General features: G+C 38.7%; 1 protein-coding gene across 1 annotated transcript in view; it reads right to left on the bottom strand.

Moving 5' to 3' along the window:
• Positions 1-221: 221 nt before the first annotated feature.
• CA10 (carbonic anhydrase X) overlaps positions 222-24247 on the bottom strand; it is a gene marked incomplete at its 5' end in the record, with an annotated part of 42511 nt that continues 18485 nt past the window's right edge. The window contains 5 exons of the mRNA XM_008938513.1: positions 222-515; positions 1329-1503; positions 3840-3994; positions 11148-11220; positions 12866-12961. Of these exons, the coding sequence (XP_008936761.1) occupies positions 493-515; positions 1329-1503; positions 3840-3994; positions 11148-11220; positions 12866-12961 (522 nt within the window). The remainder of the gene's footprint in view (positions 516-1328; positions 1504-3839; positions 3995-11147; positions 11221-12865; positions 12962-24247) is intronic.

Here is a 24247-nt window from a genome sequence, read left to right as displayed (position 1 = left end):
TAAGTTTCCTCTACAGTCTTCTTGTTCTGTCTTGTCAGTATCCATTAATGATAGTGAAATAATGAGAGCTTTCCAAGGATTACTTGGCACACAGAACACAACTCCACTTTGATGCTGTATCGAGCCACCTTTTTTTCTTTCTTTTTTTTTTTTTTTTTTTAATCTGAGGGAGGGGGGAAAAGAGGAAGAATTTCATATGTACAAAGGCTGAAAAGTCTTTCTTTGTGAAGCTAAATTAGTTCAGGAAAACTGTATCAAAATTGTAATCACATTGACCATAATACTGTCTTTTAGCTTTTTTTTTTTTTTAAATTACCACTGATCATATGAATGAATTTTTAGTTGTTTCCACCATGGCAGCTCTTTTCCTACAGCACGTTTGCACGTGCTGTCGTGAACCCAAGGAGAGTGAGGTTGGGTGCATTCTAGATTATGTCAATTCACAGTAGTAGCATTCCACTGAGGTTATGGGTTCTGCCTGCTCTGTCTTACTTACTTGAGGAGCCATTCATTTACTGGAAGAGAAACAAAACAAAAAGAATTACACTGTAATAAACTCCAAATACAGAACTTTTGGGATTTAACACTGTATTTAGGCACTTAAACAATGTCTTGAACGAATCAGAAGGTTGTTTCCTCCTCTTTCTGGCAAAGAATGATTGCTTCTTCCAAGTATTGCAACTCAGTCATCAGTCTTGTTGCTGACAACGTCCTTCCTTTCCCACCCTTCAGTAGCTCTCCTTCATAACCACAACATTATTGGTAGGAAGGCACTTTTGCACCGTTATTGCAGGTAACAACCGTTTGTGCATAGGCTAGAAGATGCAGAAGACACATCAGAGCTCGGTTGTGAGCCCAGCTGTGGTAAGAATCCACAGCAGGAGACTGCATGGGTTTGATTCTGTAATACAACACTTTCCAATTTGGATATTTGTAATGATGGGGCACCTCCAAAGTGAAATTTATTATTTTGTTTGAGATCAGCTGTCATCAAGACAACTTCATCCCCCTTTTTCTTTCTAAGGTGGCTAAAACAGAGCAAAATGTACTTCGCAAGGCAAGAAAGTTTTAAAATGAGGCTAGAAAACTGAAGGCCTGTGCTATCTGCTTTTAAAAAAAAAATTACACGTCCCAGCCAGGTTTTAGTCATGCTTTTCCTGCATGTTTCTGGGCAAGCTTCCTCATCTATTTAAAATATGTCATGTTTGACTCACACCGTTATTCCCCCAGATCTGATTTTATTTGTATGCTTTGTAATCCACTTGGGTTTCTCAAAGAAAAGAGCTCAGTGTAAGCATGCAAAGCATTATTCTGGAGGTAGAACGTACCTCTATACTGTAGTTTCTGTGCTCTATTGTTTGGACAATCTTTTCCCTGTAAACTAAAGTTGATATTAGTTCGGATACATCGATTGTTGAGAGGCTGGACTGGTCTGAAATTGTCGCTCATGCTCAGAAATATCTGTGATGGCTGATTCTGGCTTAGCAGTCGTAAAGAATGCATCTACACAAAATACAAAACAAGGATTTTTAGTACTGGTCTTTCCCGTAAGTAAACAACATACAACACTATTAAATAGGCTACTTAATAAATGAAAGTGAAACAGCATTTCAGTGATTTGTAGTCAGAGGTGGGTGGCAAGGGTGAACTTGGGGTTAAAACCATTCCTTCTGTAGTCCTCTGTTTCTGAGCCCCATTTTAAATGAAAGTAACTAGTTCTGTGTGGAGTAAATGAAGATGATATGAGAATGTCCTTGGGTGATCAGGAAACAAATGGGGTGTACAGTACTAGATGGCTGGTGCAGAGAAAATTAACTTCATGAGTAAAACCAGGTAATTTTCCCAGTTTTGTAGCTATTAGTGTATTTCTGGTTCAGAATACACAGGTTTGGATGATGATACTCAAGAGCCAGGTATGGCCAGTCAGGATGGAAAGGATAACTGATAGTCAGGCTGTTGAAGCCATGAAATAAATGGTGTTAAAAAGTGAAATCCTGTCTCTATTGATAGATCTGTCTTTGTACTGTCTCTGCTGTGTCTATGGTAGACTCCAGGCTTCTTTTGAGATGGTTTCATGGGTCAGCAGAGAGGGAATCACCGAATCACCCCAGGATTTTCAGTGTGGACAGCAGTAGCTGGGTGCAAACTACAAGCAGACAGCAATGGCTCTTAGGAGAACTATGCATCTGTGCTAAAAGCACGTTGATTGAGTCAAGTGATCTACAACCTTTCAAACTTTGTATAGGAAACTGGACAGTGAAAAACAAATTGCAATTTGTGAATCAGAAGCCCCGGAAACATTTTGGTTTAAAAAACAAAGGGAAAATCTTTTCCACATCAGTGTACCATTTGAGAGGTTTGGTTGTGGCATTTAATGCTTAAACGGGGAAATCCAGTAGCTGGGTTTTATGTACTGAAAATCTTTAACAGCTTCCATGGAAAACATGAGCTGTGCATTACTTTTTCTGTCCGAGTGCACAATGTAATTAGTAAGTATTCCATGAAATCAATTTGCAGCACGAATAATGGAGGATGTAACTAACCAGTAAAGCATGATAAGGAGTAAGTATCATGAGATTATAACCCACAGATACTAGCATAGACTCTAGAAATATTCTATTCCTTGTTTTGTTCATTAATGTTGTAACTAAAAATGTTGCTTGCAGGAAAATGTTGAGGTTCCCTGCTTGAAAAGTTCAGAATGTTTGAGCATGTTTGTCTGTGTTCAGCTGTACCATTCTCCCAAACTACCCATTTTAAAAAGAAACAAAGTGCTTTCTCTGCATCTAGCAAAATCGGACAGAAGGAATATCACAAAGATAAAGCATCTCTCAGGCTTTTAAAAATCATCTTATTTACAACGTTCATATGATTTTAAATCCCTAAGCTACAGTTAGGGTAGTTTTATCATTCCTCATTTCATTTCTCAGGCCAGATTGCTTCTGCTGCATGCTTGGGACAGGCAGATGGTGGTTCAAGTATTCCTCTGGGATTCTAGTATGCAAGAGAGTAAGTTTTAGCTTAGCTCGCAGCTCTGTAGGCAACTCCCTGATGGAAGCTCTGGAGAAGCCTGCAATTGGTGTTAAGTTTGGTTTGTTTTTTGTTTGTTTGGTTGTTTTTTTTTTTCTGATGTTAGTCCTTGGATTGTGGGCGAGGCAGTCTTTATGACTTTGCCACTGGTGTGTTTCTTCAACAGCATAATCGTGACTATGAAATTGTGTTTTCTTTTGCGTACTTTATCTTCCTTCTTTCCACCAGGGGCTCCAATTTGTTCATCTGATTTTTCACAAGACACTTGCAATGTCTACCTTGTCATCCTATTATACAGCAGAAATAACAGGCTGATTTTCTTTTCAAGAAGGTCCCATATATTGAATCTCTGTGACATTAATGTGCTATCAACATGTATTCAAATGGCCACAAGCATCACTCACAATTTGTTTTTTCCTGACATAAGAATGGCCTCTCTTATATTTAGTAACCTCAGTTATCTTTGTATGACATTCTTATTCTTCTCTTAGAATCCCCACTCACAGAATCATAGACTAATTTAGTTTGGAAGAGACTGCTAGAAACCATTTGATTCAAACCCTTACTGAAATTAGGACCCACCTCAAAGTACAGATATGTGTGTATAGATGCTTAGAGAGCTCTAAATACTTAATATTTTTATTTGGGCAAAAAATCTCTTCAATGTTTTTACAAACTGTATAAATTTCAGGTAGAGATCCATACAGCAAAAGGTTGAATTTCATTTCATATGTAAAGCTACAAATACATAAACTTAATGTATTATTTTGTACTTAGACTAGATCAGGTAACTTAAAAATCATTTTTACCTGCATCCTTGTTATGTAGACAGGTTTGTTCATTATTATCCAGCTTGCTGTTTCATAGCAGGGTGGAATTGTCATTGACCCATCATATGTAATGAAACTAGATGTCTCTGGATAAAGTTCCTCAATATTAAGCCCCTGTAGTAAGTATGCGTCATCTGGAGAACAAAGAAGCCAAACAACTGAGATAAAACAATAGCTTCCCCCCAAAAAAAATATCCCAGCCTTTTTATGTACAATCCTTATTCCAGAACAACATCATCAGTGTACTGAAGTGTGAAGTGTAATGAACGTGTATTCCTGAATGCTCCAGCAGTTTGGAGAAGACCAAGTCACATGAACTCACTGATATTGCCTGGGTGGAGTTCCACTCTTGATGCCCATGCACCCCTTCTGTGAGTTTAGCACAAGTGCTCACGGTGAACCTCTGAGGCATGTTTAAAAACTGGACTGAAAACCTCCTTGAAGTTGCAGTTATTGATTTAGAGGCAGCAGTCTCTGGGGAATGTTGACTTACCGTGTTGCGGAGTGATTAACAGTTTTTGCTCCACAAAGCCTTGGGAGGGCAGAGAGTGTTAAAACTTAATTGCCTTTCTACCACAGGAGGAAGTTAAGGTTAATGCATGGTGATAAAGCTGCTCAGTGGAGTCTGCTGACCTTTCGTGGGCACCGTGGGGGTGGGTGTAGTGAAAGCTCACTCAGAATGTGAAAACCAGGGTGAGAAGGAACACCCAAAAGCAGCTTCCTTGGGTCCCTGCTTAGTCTCCCTGGGAATTAATGAGGTATCCCTCTGAGAAAGAATTCACTCTGTGGACATGTACCAAAATATAATGAGATATGATCTTATCTTCTTGAACGTGGCCTTTTCTATACTGTGTGCACTATTTCCCTTGCGTAATGCTGGTCCTTTCACATTTTTGGCAGTGCTGTCAAAACTGGAGTTGAGATTTTCCTGCCAAATCTTGACTGTGGGAGAACCTTAACAGGAAATACTCGGGGATAAATCCACTTGACTACTTACTGCTGGGCTGTTGAGGAGCCACAATGTTGTGAAATCTCTCTGCATGCTTTCTCTTGCACATGGTGTGTTCAACATGGTTCATCTACAGAGTGAGTGCTAAAATGTGGGCAAGGAAAGCTGCACATTTAGATGTTTCCCCTTTTGATGCACACGATGAACTGGCACTGATTTTAACAGAAAGCAAGGAAGATAGTACAAATGAAACAGCTGATACTGCTCAGACTAAAGAAAAATGCTGAATATGCATCTTTTATGTCAATGTCAATAATTTAGACATTTCTGTTGGCTTCTCTGTTGTCTTTCATTTAACATTTACTGGAAATTTAAATGGGTTTTGGTTTTGTGGGGGTTGGGGTTTTTTGTTTTTCTTTTAAGCTGATAAATGGTTCCTTTAACATTAGAAAAGATTGCAAATGGAACCACAGAAAGAAATATGAATGATCAGGCAAGTGTTTAAGAACTAAAAAAAGAAAAGAGTAATTTAACTTGAATTTAACATATTATAGCTGAAGGATGAAACTTAGATGAGCGAAATGCTTGTCTTGTGCTATCTAATAGAAAAAAAAAGGACTTCAGACTTCTGTCCTGGTCAAAAGAAAATTAATGAACATAGGCTAAGTAAGCATGATTTTTTTATTTTGCCATAGTGCAGTCAATGTGCTACAGGCTTCTGGGGTTGCAATCTTAGTGGCTACAGCATCAGTTTAAGTGTCAAGGTGAGAGTGTAACATTTACACTACATTGACCTGTGCCTTACAGTTATTTCAGGTTTTAAATGTGTTTGTTATTTTACAAAATACATTCTTGGCACGTCCTTTCAAGTTAGTCAGAAATACAACCTTCTGCCATGTTCTTGCACTTCAAGCCAGGGTAATTGCTGTGCCATTTAGCTGGATCCTCAAGTGGAGAGAGAAGTACTGTCAGTGTCTTGTAGGTGGCTGGCTGTCACCTTTATTAATGTGCTCAGGCTTTACTGCCCCATGGCCTGTGTTACAGAGTCTTTCTAAACCCAAAACTTCCCACAAAAATTGCAGAACTATTGCTATAGTATTAGAGTCAAAATCCTGTTAAGTTTTAACAGCTAGAGATGACTGAATATACCTGTATCCTATTCATTAAAAACATTATTTGCAGTGGTAATTTTGCTGGAATTACACGAGAAAAAAATGAACACATTTTTTTTCAAGCCAGTGCCTGCTTTCAATGAGTCATCACACATTCATCCCTTTCCCACATGAACATCCTGTTCATTATTTATGAACCATGGAGAGTGGTGTGTTAGCTCCAAATGGCACAGAGTCAGTCAGAATAGATAGTTTCAAGCTCTAAGGACCAAATCTGCTTTCTTACATTCATATTGACTTCACTTGGACTGAAATGATTTAAACAAGGTAGAATTTGTTCTGGAATGTTTACTAGGAGATGGAAAGCTAACTAAAGATTAATATCTATCACATATTCCTCATCTATATATATGTATGCTTTGTTTGCTGCATTCTAATTGACTAATTTGTATTCAGAACAGTGCACAGATTATTAACAATAGGACTGGTTATCACTTGGAAGATACAGAAACAGATTTACTGATGGCATTAGTGCAGGTAATAATTTGGAGTTGCCTCACATTGCTTTAACAGAGAATAGAATTTGTTATTTTTATATGGGTTTCTAACTTTTGTCTGGGGACTTAGTGTTTAGTCATTCTGAGAACATAACAAAGCTCCAGGGGTGGAATATTCCATGTAACAGTGTGGGGCACAGTTCCCCTACTCATTCAGGCAAGCCCAACGTATGCCAGTGTTCTCAAGATCAGGAGAGATCTTCTCCTCAGCCTTGCTGAGCTTCAGCTCACCTGCCTACGTTACCTTCTTTGTATACTGAGGACCCACAAAAAGTGTGGCCTTCTCCCTCACCAGCACCCTGCAGTGAAGTGCCTCCAAACCTGCTTCGTTGCCTCTGCCTTCACTTGGAATCTGTTTAAGGAGAGACAGTGAATTATGCTGTCAAAATCCATCAGCAGTGATTAATGGAAACTGGAGACAAATATCGCTTCAGGAAAAGGTGAGGAGAGAAGTGAATGAAACAGGCTGGCCAAATAAAAGCAGTATTTGCTCCTGCCTGCATGTGGGTTATATTCCCATGGCACGTCAGATGACTCCTTGAGAATGGCCTGAGGAAAGACTGAAGAGTAAGCATTTGCCTATCAACATTTTTCCCACAAACAAGTCTGCTATTTCCTTTTCCCCACATCTTAACAAAGTTTTCCCATTCTGGGACCAAAACAGAACTATTGGGCTTGCACCAGTACTAGACTGCAACACTTTAATGTCTTGTCTCATATTTATTTTGAGTCTGTAGTTCAAAATGCTCAAAAACACTGTGTGAGCTCTTGCCAGTAATAAACTTCCTTTAATAAATCCATTCAGCCTCTACAAGATTCTCAGCATCATTCCTATCCACAGCCCACATTCTGTTGATCTGCTTGTGCCTTAGGATGATTTCTGAACTCATGAACTCGTCTCTATACAAATTAAATTTCATTAGATTCCATATTCATTTACATAAAGGCCTTGACTCTGACAATTTTCTTAGCAAATGATGGAAATTCTCTTTTTATCCCTAGATTTGTACTAGGCCTGTGAGGTCTGCTTTCACAGCAAATTCTATGTATGTTCTCTTTAAAACAACAGTATTTATAGGGACTATGTTATTTACTGAATGAAAGTCCATTAGATTTTGAAGTTCATATGATAATCCAAAAAAGGAAAGCACAGCTCTAATTAGATTAGATTTGCAGGCTAACAAATGTAGGGATCCTCAGCTTTTTAATCCTGAACCAGAGTCCCCATTCACCAGCCTTCACAAGTCACTTAGACCCAGGCTGGCAGAGACTCATTTTGAATATCTAAGGTTAGTCCCTTGGGGAATGGTTTGAGACTGCTGAGTGCTTGTGGCAGGGGCTGCAAGAGCGTGGTTCTTCAGGCAATGCACTGAAACATGAACATTGAGAAACTAATAGTCTCTTATTTCCAAAAATTGGAATCTTAAGCTTTTCCAGGGTAGTATCTTAAAATTGGTGTACTTTATTCACTGTACACTAGCCATAAAATAGCTAAATATTGAATTTTGAGGAAACTCAGTGTCTTGCAGCTCTCCTGCCTAGCTGAACATGTGGCCATGTTTTGATGGAGAATAAGAAGCCCAAATTTTCATATGGAATTTTTGGCATCTAAAATGTTACTTCTTTCCAATATTAAGCAAACACTGAGTGAAAGCTAATGCAGCATAACTATTTTGAAAGAAAGCTAACTCATCCCCTCAAATGCCATAATTAAGGAGGAATATTAAAGCAGTTTTTCTTTAGAGATGGAAAGAACACTTGTTTCAACTAGTTCACAGTAGGTTCTTTGGGTTGTGATAACAGAATAAAATAAGCATTTAAAATCTGGTTAAAGAAATCCCTTGGGATCCATTTTACTTCACTGTAGCCATTAATATCCAAGAATAGAAATTCCCTTTTTAACGCTGTTTGCCCACAGAAATTCCATGCAGCAGCATAGATAGCTCTTGATTTTGTTCTGTTCTTTAAAAGCAGTACTTTAGCTATGTTACTGGCTGTCCTGACTCTCAACTTGTGCTCCACTTATCATTCACTCCACGCTCCTGTTGAGCACACTGGGACTGGTCATTTTGGCAGCAGCCTGCTGAGTATTGACTTCAGGAACGGGGCCCTAAAGCACGAGCTAAAACCCTCCAGCTGCTAGAGGCAGAATAGAAATCCTTGCGATGTAAGGGGTAAAATTAGTTTTCAGCAATGATGCTATAATCCATCATGCAAGACAACTGCAAAATTACTTTCAATAACACTTTCACATTCCCAATTTACACAAAAAAATCCTAGTCAATACTTGTAACTACAGTATGTAACCCACTGTCCTTTGGAGGATGATGTGCCTTGTATCTACCAAGGCTTCCATTTTAACAGATGAACTTGTTAGTGATAAGAATGGTTCAAAATTAAAAGTTCCATTAATCATTGATTTTGCAGCCTGTCTTATGGGTTCATCCTTACACAAAATTTAATTTAGCAAACCCAAATTAGGTGTAATTTGGACTGTGTTTTCCTTCTAAAGAGGTAAAACAACCACTGAAAGGGTGTAGGATGCTGTGATAGTGCCCAGGGACAAGCCCAGTGGACAACTGGAATGTTCTGTGAGGGAAGGTGGGTCTGCCTGCTACTCTGGGCAACCCTTGTGTGCTCATTCATACACCAAGGGGAAGGTGCTGCCAGTGCCTTCCCACCCTGTGGAGCTCTATATCCCTGATCCTGACCTCTCCTCTGCTCTGAGCAGGTTGCCCAGTCTTCACTCTGCTGGCCAGCTATTGTGGGGCCCCAAGTACAGAAAAGTACTCATGAGTCTTATGAGTCCCCTTTTATTCAGTGTGTGAGACCTGGCAGGTCTGTGTGTGTGTACATGCAGAAAAGCAGCTTCCTCAGAGGTACTGTCAGAGACCTTTTGGTCAGGAATGTGTCATCTGGGAGTCAAAGAGCCTGAAAAAATCACCTGCAGCCTTAGTGATGATTTCTGACCTCTTGGCTGCTGCAGCAGCACCGGTGGCAGGAGGCTCCTACAGAACAGTACTGCTGTCTTTCTGCAAGGAATCAAGGCAGGCAGCTTAAAAACTGGGCTAATCTGCTGCTGCTTCCATGCAGAGATGATGACATTTCATATTGATGGAATAATCTGGAAAAAAAATGTTCTGAGGGGAACCCTCTGTTGTCTTCCTTTCTGTGGGTATTAAGAAGAATAAAGTTTTATCACAACAGAGGTCTCTTTTTTTTGACTGAAGATGTAACAAGATTTCTTAACTGAGGCAAAATTAGAGAAATATTAGTGGGAAGAAAGGTTTGTGCTGTAGGAGAGGACAAGGAGCTCTCTGCTTCAGAATGGGGTTGGATTGGCTCCATTCAAATTCTGTGTTGTATGGCAAGCTTCAAAATCTTGCTAGTGCTCTCTTGGCCAGGAATCAGTAGGTGAAATTCTGTTTTCACTTTATATTGGTCTCAGATCTACGTTTTTTCTTTTTACAATCCTGGTTTTACAGGGAGGGAGGAAAGCATGTCCATGGAAAGAAATGAGACTGTAATTTAGGAACATGTATAGAAATCTCTCCAAGCCATTCCATCATAAACCTGGAGTTCAGTGACTTTTGCTGAATTAAATGGACATCCAAGATCTCTGGAGTTTCACATGCAAAATTTTCCAAGTAACACTGTGTTTTTGTAGAGTATATTGTACATGATATTTAATTTACAGAGAGGTAAACTGAGGCAAAGCCTAGTAGAGCTGTGAACCACATCCGGGAGTCCTGACAACTAGTCTCATTCCAGTTAATGTAAAGAAATCTCTCCCAGTTTCCACGTGAACAAAAGCAAAGTAAATGAAGTTTATGGAAAATATGAAGTCATTGTTTACCAAATAGCAAACAAAGGCTGAATTTTACAGTACTGTATTATTTCTGTTTGCTGTGTACTTCCTGAAAGTTAAATTCTGGTATCGTTTAACTTATTTTTATTAATGGCTGCTTGGAATTCAAATAACTATTTGACAGATGAAATAAGGTTTTCAGGAGAAGAGGTTTAATTTGTTCAGTTGAGATCCATGTATTTTTCATTACTTTCTCTAAACTAGCTTAATTCTCACTGACATTTAAGCTCTGGTTTTCCACAAGTTCAATATATGAATATGGAATTATTGAGCATTATCAGTTGAAGTCTTCTCAAATGTGAATACAAAAAATATCCATGAGATGTTAATGACCTCTTTACATGTCCATTAAATGCAGCAATAGTTGAATAGAAATGTCATACTTTTCTGTACAAAAAGAAAGCATTAATGAATACTAAATCCACAGTTAATGATGCAGCATCTTGACATAACTTGTTTTGATATAATCCAGGCTGCTCTGCATGTTACTTTTATTGCTAACAGGAGACAGTTTCTCTTGAGTATTCTGTGTGACTACAGTATATGTATTTGTTAGGTATAATTTAATTAATTTATTGCTTGTTCAAACATAAAATAGGCTTTGAAGGTGAAAATGCATTTGATGAACTGATGACCTTACTAGACTTGTCAGGTTCCCAAGTTTATTATGCAGAGCTGCTGGCAATGGAAACTGTCATTTTTGCCATTATGAAGGGTGTCTTGTTTCAGTGGATCACTAAGTACATTATTTGATACTAGGAGCATACAGTTGTTAGCCATAGTAAATTAGAGGAAACTTACTTTTATATGTTATTCTCGTTATGGTGTCTCTGTTAAGCATACGATTTAGAAATGGATTTGATGATTCAGATACCTACAGAAGAGAAAATGGACATGTCAGAATCTTTCACCAGCGTTCCCTTTCTGGATGTGTAACAGTTCTGTGCACACACACACACACACACACTTGCTCCTGCCACTCCTCCAAAGTGTTTTTGAATTTTTTCCATTGTTGTGGGATGAGAGAATAATTACTTAGTGTTTTGTTTTTTTTTTTTCCAACAATACTTGTTTGAAAGTTGGTATCTAAAAATAAATTGCAAAAATCAGGGTTGGGAGAATAGGATCAATAGAAGTTTGCATTTGAATACAAGTGTGAGTACAGGTTTCCTCTCCAACAGCTTTGATGGGATTTGCAGGCAGTTAATATAATTAGGCAGGATTTTCATACAGTATTCACTTATTTTTTTCTATTGATTGAGCAATATACTTGCCTTGCAGCAGACTATTTAGATTGCAAATAAAATCTGTCTTCTCTTTGTTTTACATGTAAGTATGAAATGCCTAAATTGTACCCACATGCACTAATGAATATGTGCACACATACACATAAAATGTGCAGTCCGTGTTAACATAAGCATACTTGAAGAGGATTTAGAGGAAGAGGAAAATCCAGGTTCCATTTTGTGGAAATTCAGGTAGTTACTCCTGCACTTAGAAGGTCTTCTAACTACATTGGACATTTAAAATAGAACATAACTTTTCATGCCAGTGAAAGAAATCTAAAGAAAAACATGATGAAGCAGATAGTAAATTTTGTTGCTCATTACAAGAGGTGTGCAACTCAGCAAGTATGTGAGTAATGTGTTAGTTAGACAAAATTGGCATTCTGGGCATTTTGAAGGCTTGCTTAAATTTTATGCTTTTTCTCAAACTCAAGTCAGATCATTGGGTCATAATACAATACATTTTGGATGAAAAATATGCTTTTTTAGACTGATGAAACAGAGATATGTAGTGGCAGAAAACGAACAATATTTTTTGGGAAATGTACTCTTCATAAAAAATGAGAGGAAAGGTTTCTCCAGGATAATTAGGGAAGTTTGAGTATGAAGTTAGAAGTTCAGTGCTAAAGCACTGTAATTTATAGCTAACTATGCATCTCCAGTGCAACAGGATGGAGACCAAAACATAACAAAATGTTTACCTGGCTTTCTGGCTTTGTGAAATGGAAGATGTAAAAAGTTACACCTCTAACATTCTTTCAGTTTCCATAGTTTAAGATGTTTTAAATAACATTGTGACAAAAACTTATTTTGCTGACTTTGCCACAGCAGCAACTTCACACAGAAGCAAACATCCCCTTTCCCAGGGCCTCAACCTACCAGCAGAGATTTTCTTTTCATTGAATCAATACCACTTAATGAAGAAATAACAAATCTGCAAAATTAGTAACTTTTTTCATAGCCATTAAGATGTTATGAGTGATGTTTATGATATGAGTATTTTTATTTTTTTTACCCCTTCCCTTATCCCTTTTCATTTTCCTTGCATTACTCTGTAAATGCTTTGGAGTACAGATTGTGCCTTCAGTTCCCAGGATGAGGCTGTCTCTGGATTCCAGATCAGTCTCTAGACATTGCTGTAGTATAATGAGGAGTCCAATTCCTAGATTTACAGGTCATGAGAAAAGAATTCCATTGTCTATATATTAGGTATTGATAATACTGAACACTTACTTTCATAAATATGGAAACTACCACCAACCCATTAGGACTCTTTGCAGCTTCTGTGACATTCGTGTACAGCTCATGGTTATAGTGGATTAGTTGAACCTAGAAAACAGGGAAGGGAAAGATTACAATTAAACAGCCAATCATACCATACACTGTTGGCAAATACTCTCTATAGACCAACTGGTTTGTATTAGGATCCCATCTATGCCCAGGTTATTTTGTAACAGTGCAATTTTTCAGATATTTGCAGCATGCATGATTTTAATAATTTCTATCACCATCTGGCTCCAACTGGCACAGCACCAGCAGGTTTTCTTCTAAATTGCCAGTAAGTGAGTTTACCCACATCAAGTTATGAATTGCACTGCAGGGGTTGACATCGTTTCCCTGTTGCAAGAACACTTGCCATGGGCATCAAGTAATCTGTACTTTTCAGCCTCAAGCCAAACACGGAGGAGTTAGGGCTTGAAATATTTGAAGAAACATATGGGCTACACATTGAGAACTGTTTCAACCAGCATTTGCAGAATTCAAAATACTGATATTCATTGGCCTCAGATTTTACAAACTCAGTTACAAAAGCTCCTACGGTTAGGCTGTTACTGTACGATTGTTAACCAGGTTCTCCTGGGCTCCTACAGCTTTCTTTGTGCTTTTTAGTTTTTTGATTTGCTGAAGTCTTTAAATTATGAAGGCACGGTTCATCTCTCTCAGTGAATATGTACATGTCTTACCCAGAACAATGGTATTTGATTTGTCTGGGAACACTGGACACTGGTACCATTTCTATTGCAATTTGTAGCCTAACTTTTTTTTTCAAAGATGAATGACTAAGTGAACAAGGCAGTTAAGTACTTCTAAGAATTTGAAAGGCTAGTTAGCTTTATTTAGCCTAAAGGTATCTGTCTTAGTTTTCAGATGTCAAATTATAAAAGTGAGGTCATTTTCCTGGCATTTTCAGAATTGCAGCAACCTGACATTTGCATTTCAAAATCAGCCGTGTCTTCCATGTGCTGGCATCAATCTAAAGGCTGCCCACTGAGATTTCTGGGCCCAAATACTGTGAACAAGATCAGTGTTAACTTGATGTATGTCTGGTAGTCTTTTTAACTGTACAAATGGCCAAAACCTAACACTGCCTGCAAAGAAATTTTATCTTACTGTGCTTTCTGTAGTTATAATCAGGAAAAAAAAACACATCAGCCCAAAGCACACTGAAATGGGACCCTGAAATGCCTGCCTGCATGACTTAGTCTTTCAGATGAATGCAATGACTGGTGCTTCAGTAGTGAAATACAATTGCAAGGATTCCTCTGCAAGAATGACCTTCCCACAGGATCCATAGTGCACAATCGAGTTACAAAGGCCAAGCCCTACTTTGCCATCCAACACGTGTACTAGTAGTTATCTGAACTGTATCAGCATCCCAATTGATGTATAACCTACACCATTATTATCTCAGTCTATGATAAGCTGAGAAATGAACAATGCATCCAGACTCTGGGAGTGTTCAGACAGTTCTGTTTCCTACATGTTGTCCTGACTGCAAAATGTATTCTTCTACGTAAATTACTGGGAATCAGGTCTTATTAAGCTTTTCAAATGTAAAAACCCACCAAACATCATCGTCCTACCACCCCTCAAATCCCTTAGTGATGCTGTTTTAGTGTTTAGACATAGATGTAAAAAGGAGCAGTGGAAGTTCTGAAAGGAAAGGGAATATTTGCATTGGGAAGATTAGAGGTCTTTGGCACATAGCTTAACTATTTACAGCTAATGGTTCCCAGACCAAAAAAATGTTAGGGTCAAAATTACTGCTCTAATGTGTTAATTTCAGCTACTTTTGCCTTGGCTGGGTTGGGAACTCTCGGTTGACCTTTTCACAATTCCCACTGTAGACATTTTTTTAAGACGAGCAAACAAACCAAACTGAGAATGAAAAAGTAAAAATGTCAAAGAAGCCAGTGAAGTCATCTACTAAATTCTGACAGCTAGGAAGCAGGATGAACACAGGCTGTTTTCTAAAGGTCTTCCAAAGAACTGAGAGCATTTCTGCAGCACATGGAGGTTATAATCTCATTAGTCATCACTTTGTGGTACTACTGAACTTTGATATCATGGTTCTGGGGACTGTGCACTCACTGAAATTTTTAGGCTTAGTAACGTATTTTTCTTGTTATGTACAACCATTCACTCTGGCAGCCAAAGTAACTTGGGAATTATCAAGGAAATACATGGTAAAATCTGCTTTAGACTAGAATTCCTTCTATACAAAGTCCCAGAATAACAATGCATTAGATTAGTTTATCTAACAAAGTAAAATGTCCAGTTGAGGAACAGGTAAAAGTAAGGATCTAATTTTTCTTCCACCCATGGAAGCTCTGAGTCCATGACAGACTCTTATTTTTACTAATGAGATTTACAGAAATAAAACTCCTGAAGTACATGACCACATACAGGTTATTTGTTCCAGACTCACTTCAAGGAATCTACTGTCCAGAGCAGTCCTAGTCGTGCATAACACATTATGTTGCAAGGGGTGATATGGGTCTCAGCAGCCAAGTGTCCTGGCTCTGCTGGAGACCCCTCTCTGTGTCAGAAAGACACAACTGACTCTGGGCAGAACTCACACCCAGACTTTAGGCAGTCTGGTATTTGTGGGAACAAGTTAACAGACCTGAACTGATGAGGAATTAAGAATAATTCTTTCTTTTGCTGACGTGCAAATGATGTCTCCACCCCATACTGCAGTGTTCTGACAATACCAACACTTCTCTGAGAACTTGGGCATTCTTTACCAGCACTTTCAAGTGGTTTTCAAGTTTCTCATCCATGCAGGTTTGTATGCCCCTGCCCCCTTCCACCCCTCCTTAGCACATCTTAGTTGGGTAATGAACTATTTTGGAGAGTATGCTTGAGAATTCTTGTTTTGCTATAGTTTGGAAAGATTCCCTTGCCTTGCGCTGCATTATTGTTTCTCAGAGGTCCCAGTGCTGAATGAAGACAGACTTTTTTTTTCCTTCTGAAACCTATGTTGGAGTTCTATCTTTCCTCCCTGCACCCAAATTAATTTTAAAGCTGTTTCCATGGCATCATGGTTAAAGTCATTAGGTTTTTCTGTTCTTTTTTCTTGTTTTTAAGAAGATTGACTATGTAAGGAGACATCATTTTCAAAGTTTCTCATATGGAACAGACTAATTTAGAAAGGTACAAATGAATAAAGATGTCTTAGATATAGAATACTACATGCAGGATAAAAAACATAGTTCCCCATTAAGTTTCTTTTAAGAATAATCTCTTTGAAGTTGCCCAAAATACCTGTAACCTTACAGTGTATTAAATATTACCAGAGTCTTCCATGGAGGTGAAGCCACACAACCGAAATTGCTCATATGTGAAAACCTCATTTTTTCAAACGATGACACTGTATTACAAACAAAGCCCAAAAGAGCAAACTTGCAACGCTAAAAGCACCTTTTGTTTCTAGTTTGAGTTTCAGGGCTGAAACACGATAGAGAATCTTGTTATAAGCTATTGATTTTCCTTGGAAGATTCCCCCTTTAAGATTAATTTGCCACAGAACAACTGATAGCTTTTTGTTTTCCTTGAGCTATAGAAGTTCTATTTTTTCAGGGAAAAGAAGAGAATTAAGATTAATTACTCTCTTTTAGACGATGAAAATCCAGAATCTGCCCTTGTTCCATCACACAAGAATGTGCATTGGGCCAGGAGCAGACACAGCACTTTTCAGACAGCTGAGCTTGGTGTTGGGAATGGCAGCAGGAGCTGACAACAGTATATTAGGGGTAATCCACTGAGCATGCTTTCCTCAGCCTGGTAGGTTGTGTCTTTGGGGTAAAAATAACATAGATAGGTTGGTATTATGGCTTAGGTTCTGGCCACTGGGGGAAAACATCTAATTCCCTTTCCCAAAACATGTGCATATGTGCTTATAATGGTGATAACCTCTTCTTTGCCTCTACTTGTATTGCTTGTACTGGTTCTCCTCCACATTGTGCTTTGTTCTTCTTGACCCTTCACCTAGGAGAAGCTAGTAGAGCTAGCAGCAGGATATTTTCTGTGTGGTCCTTGACCAAGGCTCTTTGGCTAAGCAAAAGCAGGCAGTTTGATGTGGTGCTGGTTGAGGGTGCTAAAAATTCCAGATTTTGAGCAATCTTTTCACAATTTCTGAACTTGGACAAAGACCCTCTGTGAATTTCAGAGCTCTGATCTGCACGTCCAACCCTTTTATATATGTTAGATCACTCTGAGATGCTGTGCTGCAGAGAGACATGGAGAAATATGAAACTGAGGGAATTTGAGTGTCAGTACTTTACACACAAACTTTTCCTTGGTCCTCCTGGGAGTAATGGAATATGCTTCACTCTTGCGTGGAAGTGCTATAATTGAGTGCATAAACAATTTTGATTTGTAAATGACAAGGGATCTAAACCATGAAGCAAATGGCAGCAGGGAACAGCTTATCTGTAACTGTAATATTTGTATTATGCTGTGCTACCTGATAAACTGGTGGGGCAGCTGATTGAGAGCAAGCACAGAGCAAGTTTCCAGCACGGCAGGGAACAAAAGCAAATGAAATTGCTTACAAAGACAAGTTAAATGTTTGTTTTGATTCAGAGTCCTTGTAAAAAGTGGGTAAGATCTCATTAAGGAAAAAAATATACGTTTTTGTTTATCCAAAATTTGATAAAAAACAGCAAAAGAAATATATTTTCAGCACGGCATGTGAGGAAAATGTGAGCATTCCAGTGAGGAAAATAATTTTAATGAGTTAAAACCTATTAATAACAGCATTTGATATTCCAGTGTGAAAATACAGTTGCTCTTACAGGTCTTGTAAAACTCTTTGGAAAGAGCAGTAGTGTCACATCACCAAAAGTTCTTTATGGGATTAATTTTGTGGAGCTGAACAGGTATGAGCTTTGAGGTCTTCACTTTGTGAAAGGTACAAGTTTTTTTAAAAAGTCCCCTTGTTCAGGGATGTGTAATTTCTGTGGCTGACAAAAGTATTTTTAGATTTGTCTTAAATAATTAAATGTACCTCTGTGCTCCATGGAAATGTATAGCTCTATTTGTGAGAACATGCACCAGGCTCCTTGGAACCTGTGGTCTAGATTTGTCTTGTTCTGTTGGACCACCACCTGGCAGTGATGCAGTGGAAGTTCCCTTTTCTTTGGCAAGCTATGAAGGACTTCTATGATGTGTTGCTCAAAAATAGGCTTAACTGTCACATGGACTGTTCAAAAAGAGGGGAAAAAATTACAGGTTTTTCATAACTGGTTAGGATTTGGAGGTGGATGTTCATCTTGTCTTTTCCTGAGTTCTTATCATGATCAAACCTTGTTTATCCACACACACACTCACCTATGTGCAAGGAGAATGCACTTATTTGATTATGGCAACTCAGTGGATATTCCTGGCCTGCTCAAGGCATAAGTCATTACAAGTCAAGCAGGGTAAAAACTCTGGTCCAGTTCTCAGTCCCTTTTTTTTGCTTTCAGTGACCCTGTTCAAAGCAGCAGCTGAAGAACTGGGCTGTTAGTGGGCTCAGAATAATGTTGTTCAAGAAGACAGAAATTTATGATTCACAGTAATTGTCTTTGAAAAACAAAATCATCTTTTTTCTCATGCGTGGGGTACTCTACCATGAAATGTCAGGATCTGCTAAGGTGGTGTTACCCATCCACCTAATAATCCATAGATCTGCCTGTCTGTTATTTCCTATGTGTAAGCCCACAGCAGTGCAGTATGTTTACATTGCTGATAAACTGGTAAAGTAAATTTTACATGACCAACTATACTTCCAGCAGTTTACTTAGCATTTTAGCAAACTGCTGTGGTTTTAACATTGAAATCAGTTAAAAATATTACCTTTAGTTTAATATAACAATGGAGAAATGCAAAAAAAAACCCCAGTGGTTTGAAATAATTTTATATATCTGTCTCTCTTTGATCTTCTCTCTATTAAAACTGAGGTTCTTTAGGCTGCTGCTGACAGAAGTGGTTTGTTGGTGGTTTTTAGTGCTTTTGACAGTTATTTCATGATTTAAGAGAAATGCCTATAAAATACTGGTTTAATATAAAGGCCTGCCATCCACATTTATAGCAATATGTCAGCAATTGTATCCGAGATAAATAAAAGAAGATTATAATTCTTCCTACATAAATGAATAAGACCAAGAATGCAAGGAAGGAACTCAGTTTTCTCCTGCCTCTGAGCAGACATCTGTATAAAAGCAGACACAAAGAAGTGCAATAATGCATCATGCAGTAAAGTAGAAATGAAGTCAAGGGTTAACTGTACTTGGCTGTGAAAGCAGCTTTACTAGAAATCAGGAAATGCTGTGAATTAGCCCATAAACTGCAAATGGTGTCTAATGCTTCATTAGACCAGCTGGTAACGAGAACTAACTTGCAATACCTCTGCTCAACAAATGATGCTCCACAGTGAGCCTCATCCAGAGTTCCCTGGTGAGCAGTTAACTCTGTGTTATTTTCAGTGTATATAAGAATTCCTCCCCCCCTCAAAGTACCGTTGCCTGTGTTAGGTTTAAAGTAGTTATCTCTAGATGCAGACACACAAACGACAGGGGAATGAGAGTCTTAAGCTTTCTGGGGCATCTGTTCTAAGGTAGCCTAGCTGGGTGATTAACAGCAATTTGAAAAGAGATGGGTGAGAATGTGATCTGCAGCAGGACAGCTGTTTGGGCTGCTGACCTGGCCTCTCACACTGATACAAGCCTACCAAGAGAGCAAACCAGCCTTATTCCATTTTTTACAAGCATCTATTGCAGCTCGAAAATATGAAAAAATATGACCTGAATGAAGTGCAGAAGATTTAAAAGTATTTCTCTTTAATATTTTTATATGTTCTTTTTTCCTTTGTAAGTCTTTAATTCATTTGCAAGAAGGAAAAAAGGCTATTTTGACAATATTTAAAACTTGCTGTTTCTTTTAAGCACCCAGAGGACTACAGTAAAAAGTACAAATTACTAGCCCAAGGGGTCAGATTGGTTCTGCATGTCTCAGAATTTGCTATTAGGACTTTTCACCTTTGTGCTAACACCAAAAAATTAAGTAAATGATAGGCTGAAGAAATAAATGTGAAAGGTGATGGATTCCTGCCCTCCAAATGCTGCCAGAACCGTTGCAAGTGTCACAATTGTTTGTACTCTCTTCCAGATAGTAGGAAACACAATGAAGGAAAAAATCCAAAGGTACATAGATGTGTCTGTGATGCTGGTTGCTCTGGGACTTCTGGAGAATTTTTGACAGGGCAGTCACTGCTGAAATCTTCCACTGCTGAGTACTCTAAACATGGGGTAGTTTTGGCTGACCTGTCAGTCAACCACTCTTGTCATTAATTGTCAGCAGATGAGCAAGAGCTGGGTAAACATAAATAAATAAATGACACTGTTCTGCCATTTGCTTTCTGTGAGGATCAAAATAAGGTCTTAAACTCAAATGCTTAATGTTGATTGTGTCTTGGCTGATGTAAAATTTCATTGCTCTAATTTGGCACTGACCCAATCTATCATCTTATTTCTTGAGACAGAATAGGAGTAATGTAGGGAAAAAAGGCTATTAGATGAGCCTATCATCATTTCTGGATTCGTGCAGGATTTTCTGACTAAACACTACATTTAAATTGTTTTCTCATTTTAAATACAACAGATGCTCAGACACCATGATGATGAATTCAGTATAAATGCTCCATTTGGGAGATTCAGTTATATAATGGTGCTCCGAATTTCTGAGAAAATTCCATTTTTTTTAGTATCAGTCTAGAAATCAGCAGAAAATGGTTCCTGTGTGTCAAAAATGTGGAGAAGTAGCGACTGATGGCATTTTTGTTGTTGACTGTGTTATCCTGAGACATTTGAGACTAAAGGACACATGTGGAAGGTCACTGAACGGCGTGACAGAGATGCATTAACAGTTCAAGCCTTCTAAAAGAACATATGATGCCACTACAGCTCTCAGTCTACCTTGCCAAAGTACCATCTGTAGCTGCAGTTCTGTTCAAAGGGTGGGCATGATGGGCAACAGCAGAGAGAAAAATATCAGACTGATGAATAAAAGAATGAGCAGAAAAAGTTAATAGAATTTGGGCTAGTGAAAACCAAGTTGTTCATCTAGGACTTTCTCTTTTTCCTCTTTTGGATAATCTAAGAAGAAAAAAAAAAAACAGTCAAGCTTAATATACCTGATGTTAACAAACAAGCAAAGAAAAGGTTCGTGTTAGGATTACAAACCAGAAGCAGAAATAAGATAATGATCAGTTTTACCTTCTCTTATGAGTATAGAGGTACACTGTTAAATTAAGAATATAATTCTTCCGTGGCATAGATTTTACATTCTTAAAATGCCAATAAAGTGTGTATATGAGGAAAGCACAGGATAACACTGAGGTTATATTTTAAGAAGCAGTTGGTGTGGTTCACCTGAGGTTCTTTGACCAGAGTCCTTGTCCAGCCCATGGGGGCAGCAGCTCCTACCTGCCTACCCCAACGCTCTGTTATGTTGCATGACCTCAGCCTGGCAGAGGTACCCAGCCTGTCACTAATGCTCCTGCCATGGCACATGGCTTGGTGACCTCTCCTTCCCCCCTGCCCTGCTCTAAGTGTGGGATGGGAGGAGAACTCTTGGCACGGGATGTGTGGGAATTGGCTGCTCTTGCAGGGAGGAAGGGAAGAAAGGGAGATGGTCTGCTTGCCTTTGGGGAAGAGAAAGCCCTGCATGAAGGTGGAGGATGGACATATACACCAGATGAGATAGGTTTTAAACCAATGGAATTGCAAAATATTAGTCGTATATCCATCAAAAGTTAAATGTGAAAACACAGGGTCTCATGGGATCTTTCTGAACAGGTTATTGACACGTGCTTTTTTTCTCAAGTCTCCTTCCCTTTTAGTGATGGGGTTGCTCACCTATGACTTAAGAAAATTATGTGCAACTCTTTCTCTGCCCTTAAGCAAATATTCCCTCCATTTCTGCCCACCTTGTCATCATGGGAATAGCTGCACTTCCCCAGTAACCATGTTGAGATGCTCACATTGTAACAGGGACGGCATTGGGGAAAGCATCTAGATAATGGATGTCATGAAGTTCAATTTGTGTTTTTTGATCCATGGCAGTTTGTGACATATCACTCATAAAAGGTGCAAAAAGAAGCTCAGAATACAAATTATTTTGGCAGGAGACTGTGGGACACTTGGATTTCCAGCACCTTGAAGAGTGGTAACAGGGAAACAATTGAAGACTGATAAAAGAAGAGAAGAATTTGAATTTGATATAATTGCTAGTGATTGTAGCATTAAATCTGTGAGTGTAAGTTGAGGACTCAAACGCAGAAAGGTTTGAGGAAGCCCAGCTTGACTCAAAATAGCCAAAAGCATTTCTGGAATGAAGGTTTTTATTCAATTATTGAAGGTCCTTTAGGTTCTTAATGCTGTGGTAGATGAGATAATATATTAAAGTCAAATTTTTAGAAATCATTTGAAGAAATTTCACACCAGGATTTCGCATTTAAGGTGCAGAGTCAGAAACTGTGAGGCAAGGCAGCACAGACATATCCTGCAGGCAGGGAATAATGTTTTTTTTTTGGGGGGGGACTCTTGTTTAAGAATATTCTGGAAAGTTCTTTTAAAGCTAAGAGAAGTACAACTGCCTTTTGTTGTTTATGTAAATTGTTTAAGATAAAGTTTCACATTTGTAGTTTGAAAGGTAAGCTTGAAGTTGAGAAATAATGAGCACAGACAAAATAAGAGGACGTGAATTTTCTAAGAATATGAGATAGTACAGCTTAAGGCAGGCAACTGTAAAATTATCTAGTTTCTAAATGAACTGAGTGGCATTATACTCAGTAGGAAACATCACTGACACTTAGAAGTCATAACTAAGCCAGTTATCTGTTATAAAGTAAGCCTCTTAGCTCTGTATATAGATTTGGTGAAAGAAAGTAGGAGATTGGCAAACACTACTCAATGAATGCAGCACAACACAAAAGGCATGAAATTACACACAGCAGCATTTGCTTACCATAAGAACACATTCTTCTGGGTACTTTGTAAAGGGCACTGAAAATTGCCCCACGGTAATTGCCCAGTTCAGTGCAGCCACATAAATGCTGGTTAGTGCCACTTCCAAACAGAAGAGCAACGTCATCACAGGAGCCTTTCCAACAGCCTTAAGTATACCACAGCTGGTTGAAGTTCAAGGATCTAACAGTAGTTTTCTTTGCTAAAGGTGTTTTCTGCAATTTCCAGTTTTATATCATCCCTCAACACTTCTTTCCTACATCCACAACAAATAAACCTCTCCACTTCATAAAAATCCCATCTAAATGTTAGGAAGCAAACCTGAAGACTTTTATCCACAAGTTTTTAAAGTTAAGATGTGAAAGTCAGTGAAAAACAATGAAACCCAATTGCAACTCCATAGAAGGCTGTTGGAGCAGAGGGATGTGAATATTAGGTGGACGAAAGGGTGAAGAAAAATCAGTTATGCCGAGAGAGCCTCATTGTACAAGAGTGAACAGTGCTTCAGTTAGGAATTAGATGGAGGGATGAATGAAGAGAGGGTGAAGTCATGGTGCATCTCTAACTTCAGAAGCAGATCTACCTAATAGGAGTTGAGGTTTGTGGAGTGGAGGTTCCTGAGCATGGAGTGCTTTGGGGATCCTGCGTGTGAGTGTTCATTATATATCTGTCTTGTCATAAATCTAGAATCCTTTAACTGGTCATTCAGCTCTTCCCTGGAAAGGATGGTGGGTGTACCAGCAGCAGCTTAGATCAGCAACACACACGTTTTACACCTCTGGCTTTAAAACATAAATGAATCTGGAGTCCCTGTAGTACTCAAAATACGCCTCTTGGATGTGATGGTGGTGAAAGGGACAACAGTAAAATCACACTTGCAATTTGTATCAGCAGGCTTTCTACATTGGACAAAGAAGTGAAAACTCTTTTCCCTTTAGGAAACACAATCTGTATGCATTTGCAGCTTGAAATGCTGCAAATACTGTCACAGAAATACCTGAAATGCTAAACAGATATTTTTCCTTTATAAAAGAAAACTGAGGAATGTTGCATGCTCCAAAATGCTGAACCCTTTCAGAGATCTTTAGTCTGTTAGACTTTCTGCAATTAGAAAAGATAGATTTAGGTGACGATCCAATTAAAAGTCTTTGAAATTCATTTTGTCCACGTAGTAAACTATTTTCTGCTGGCAGAAAGCCTGGCCTCAGCCAGGCTGTGAAAGCAGCTCCTTATTCTCCCCAGCAAAGGGACCCCTGCCCCACTGACTGAGCAGGGATCTGCAGTGTCACTTCCATGGGGGATTAATGTCTGGATGGAGTGAGGG

This window comes from Merops nubicus, unplaced genomic scaffold, assembly GCF_000691845.1.
Source record: "Merops nubicus isolate BGI_N331 unplaced genomic scaffold, ASM69184v1 scaffold34204, whole genome shotgun sequence".
Classification (NCBI taxonomy): Eukaryota; Metazoa; Chordata; class Aves; order Coraciiformes; family Meropidae; genus Merops; species Merops nubicus.
Note: the sequence above shows the minus strand (reverse complement) of the source record. Positions and strands in the feature narration are given on the sequence as shown.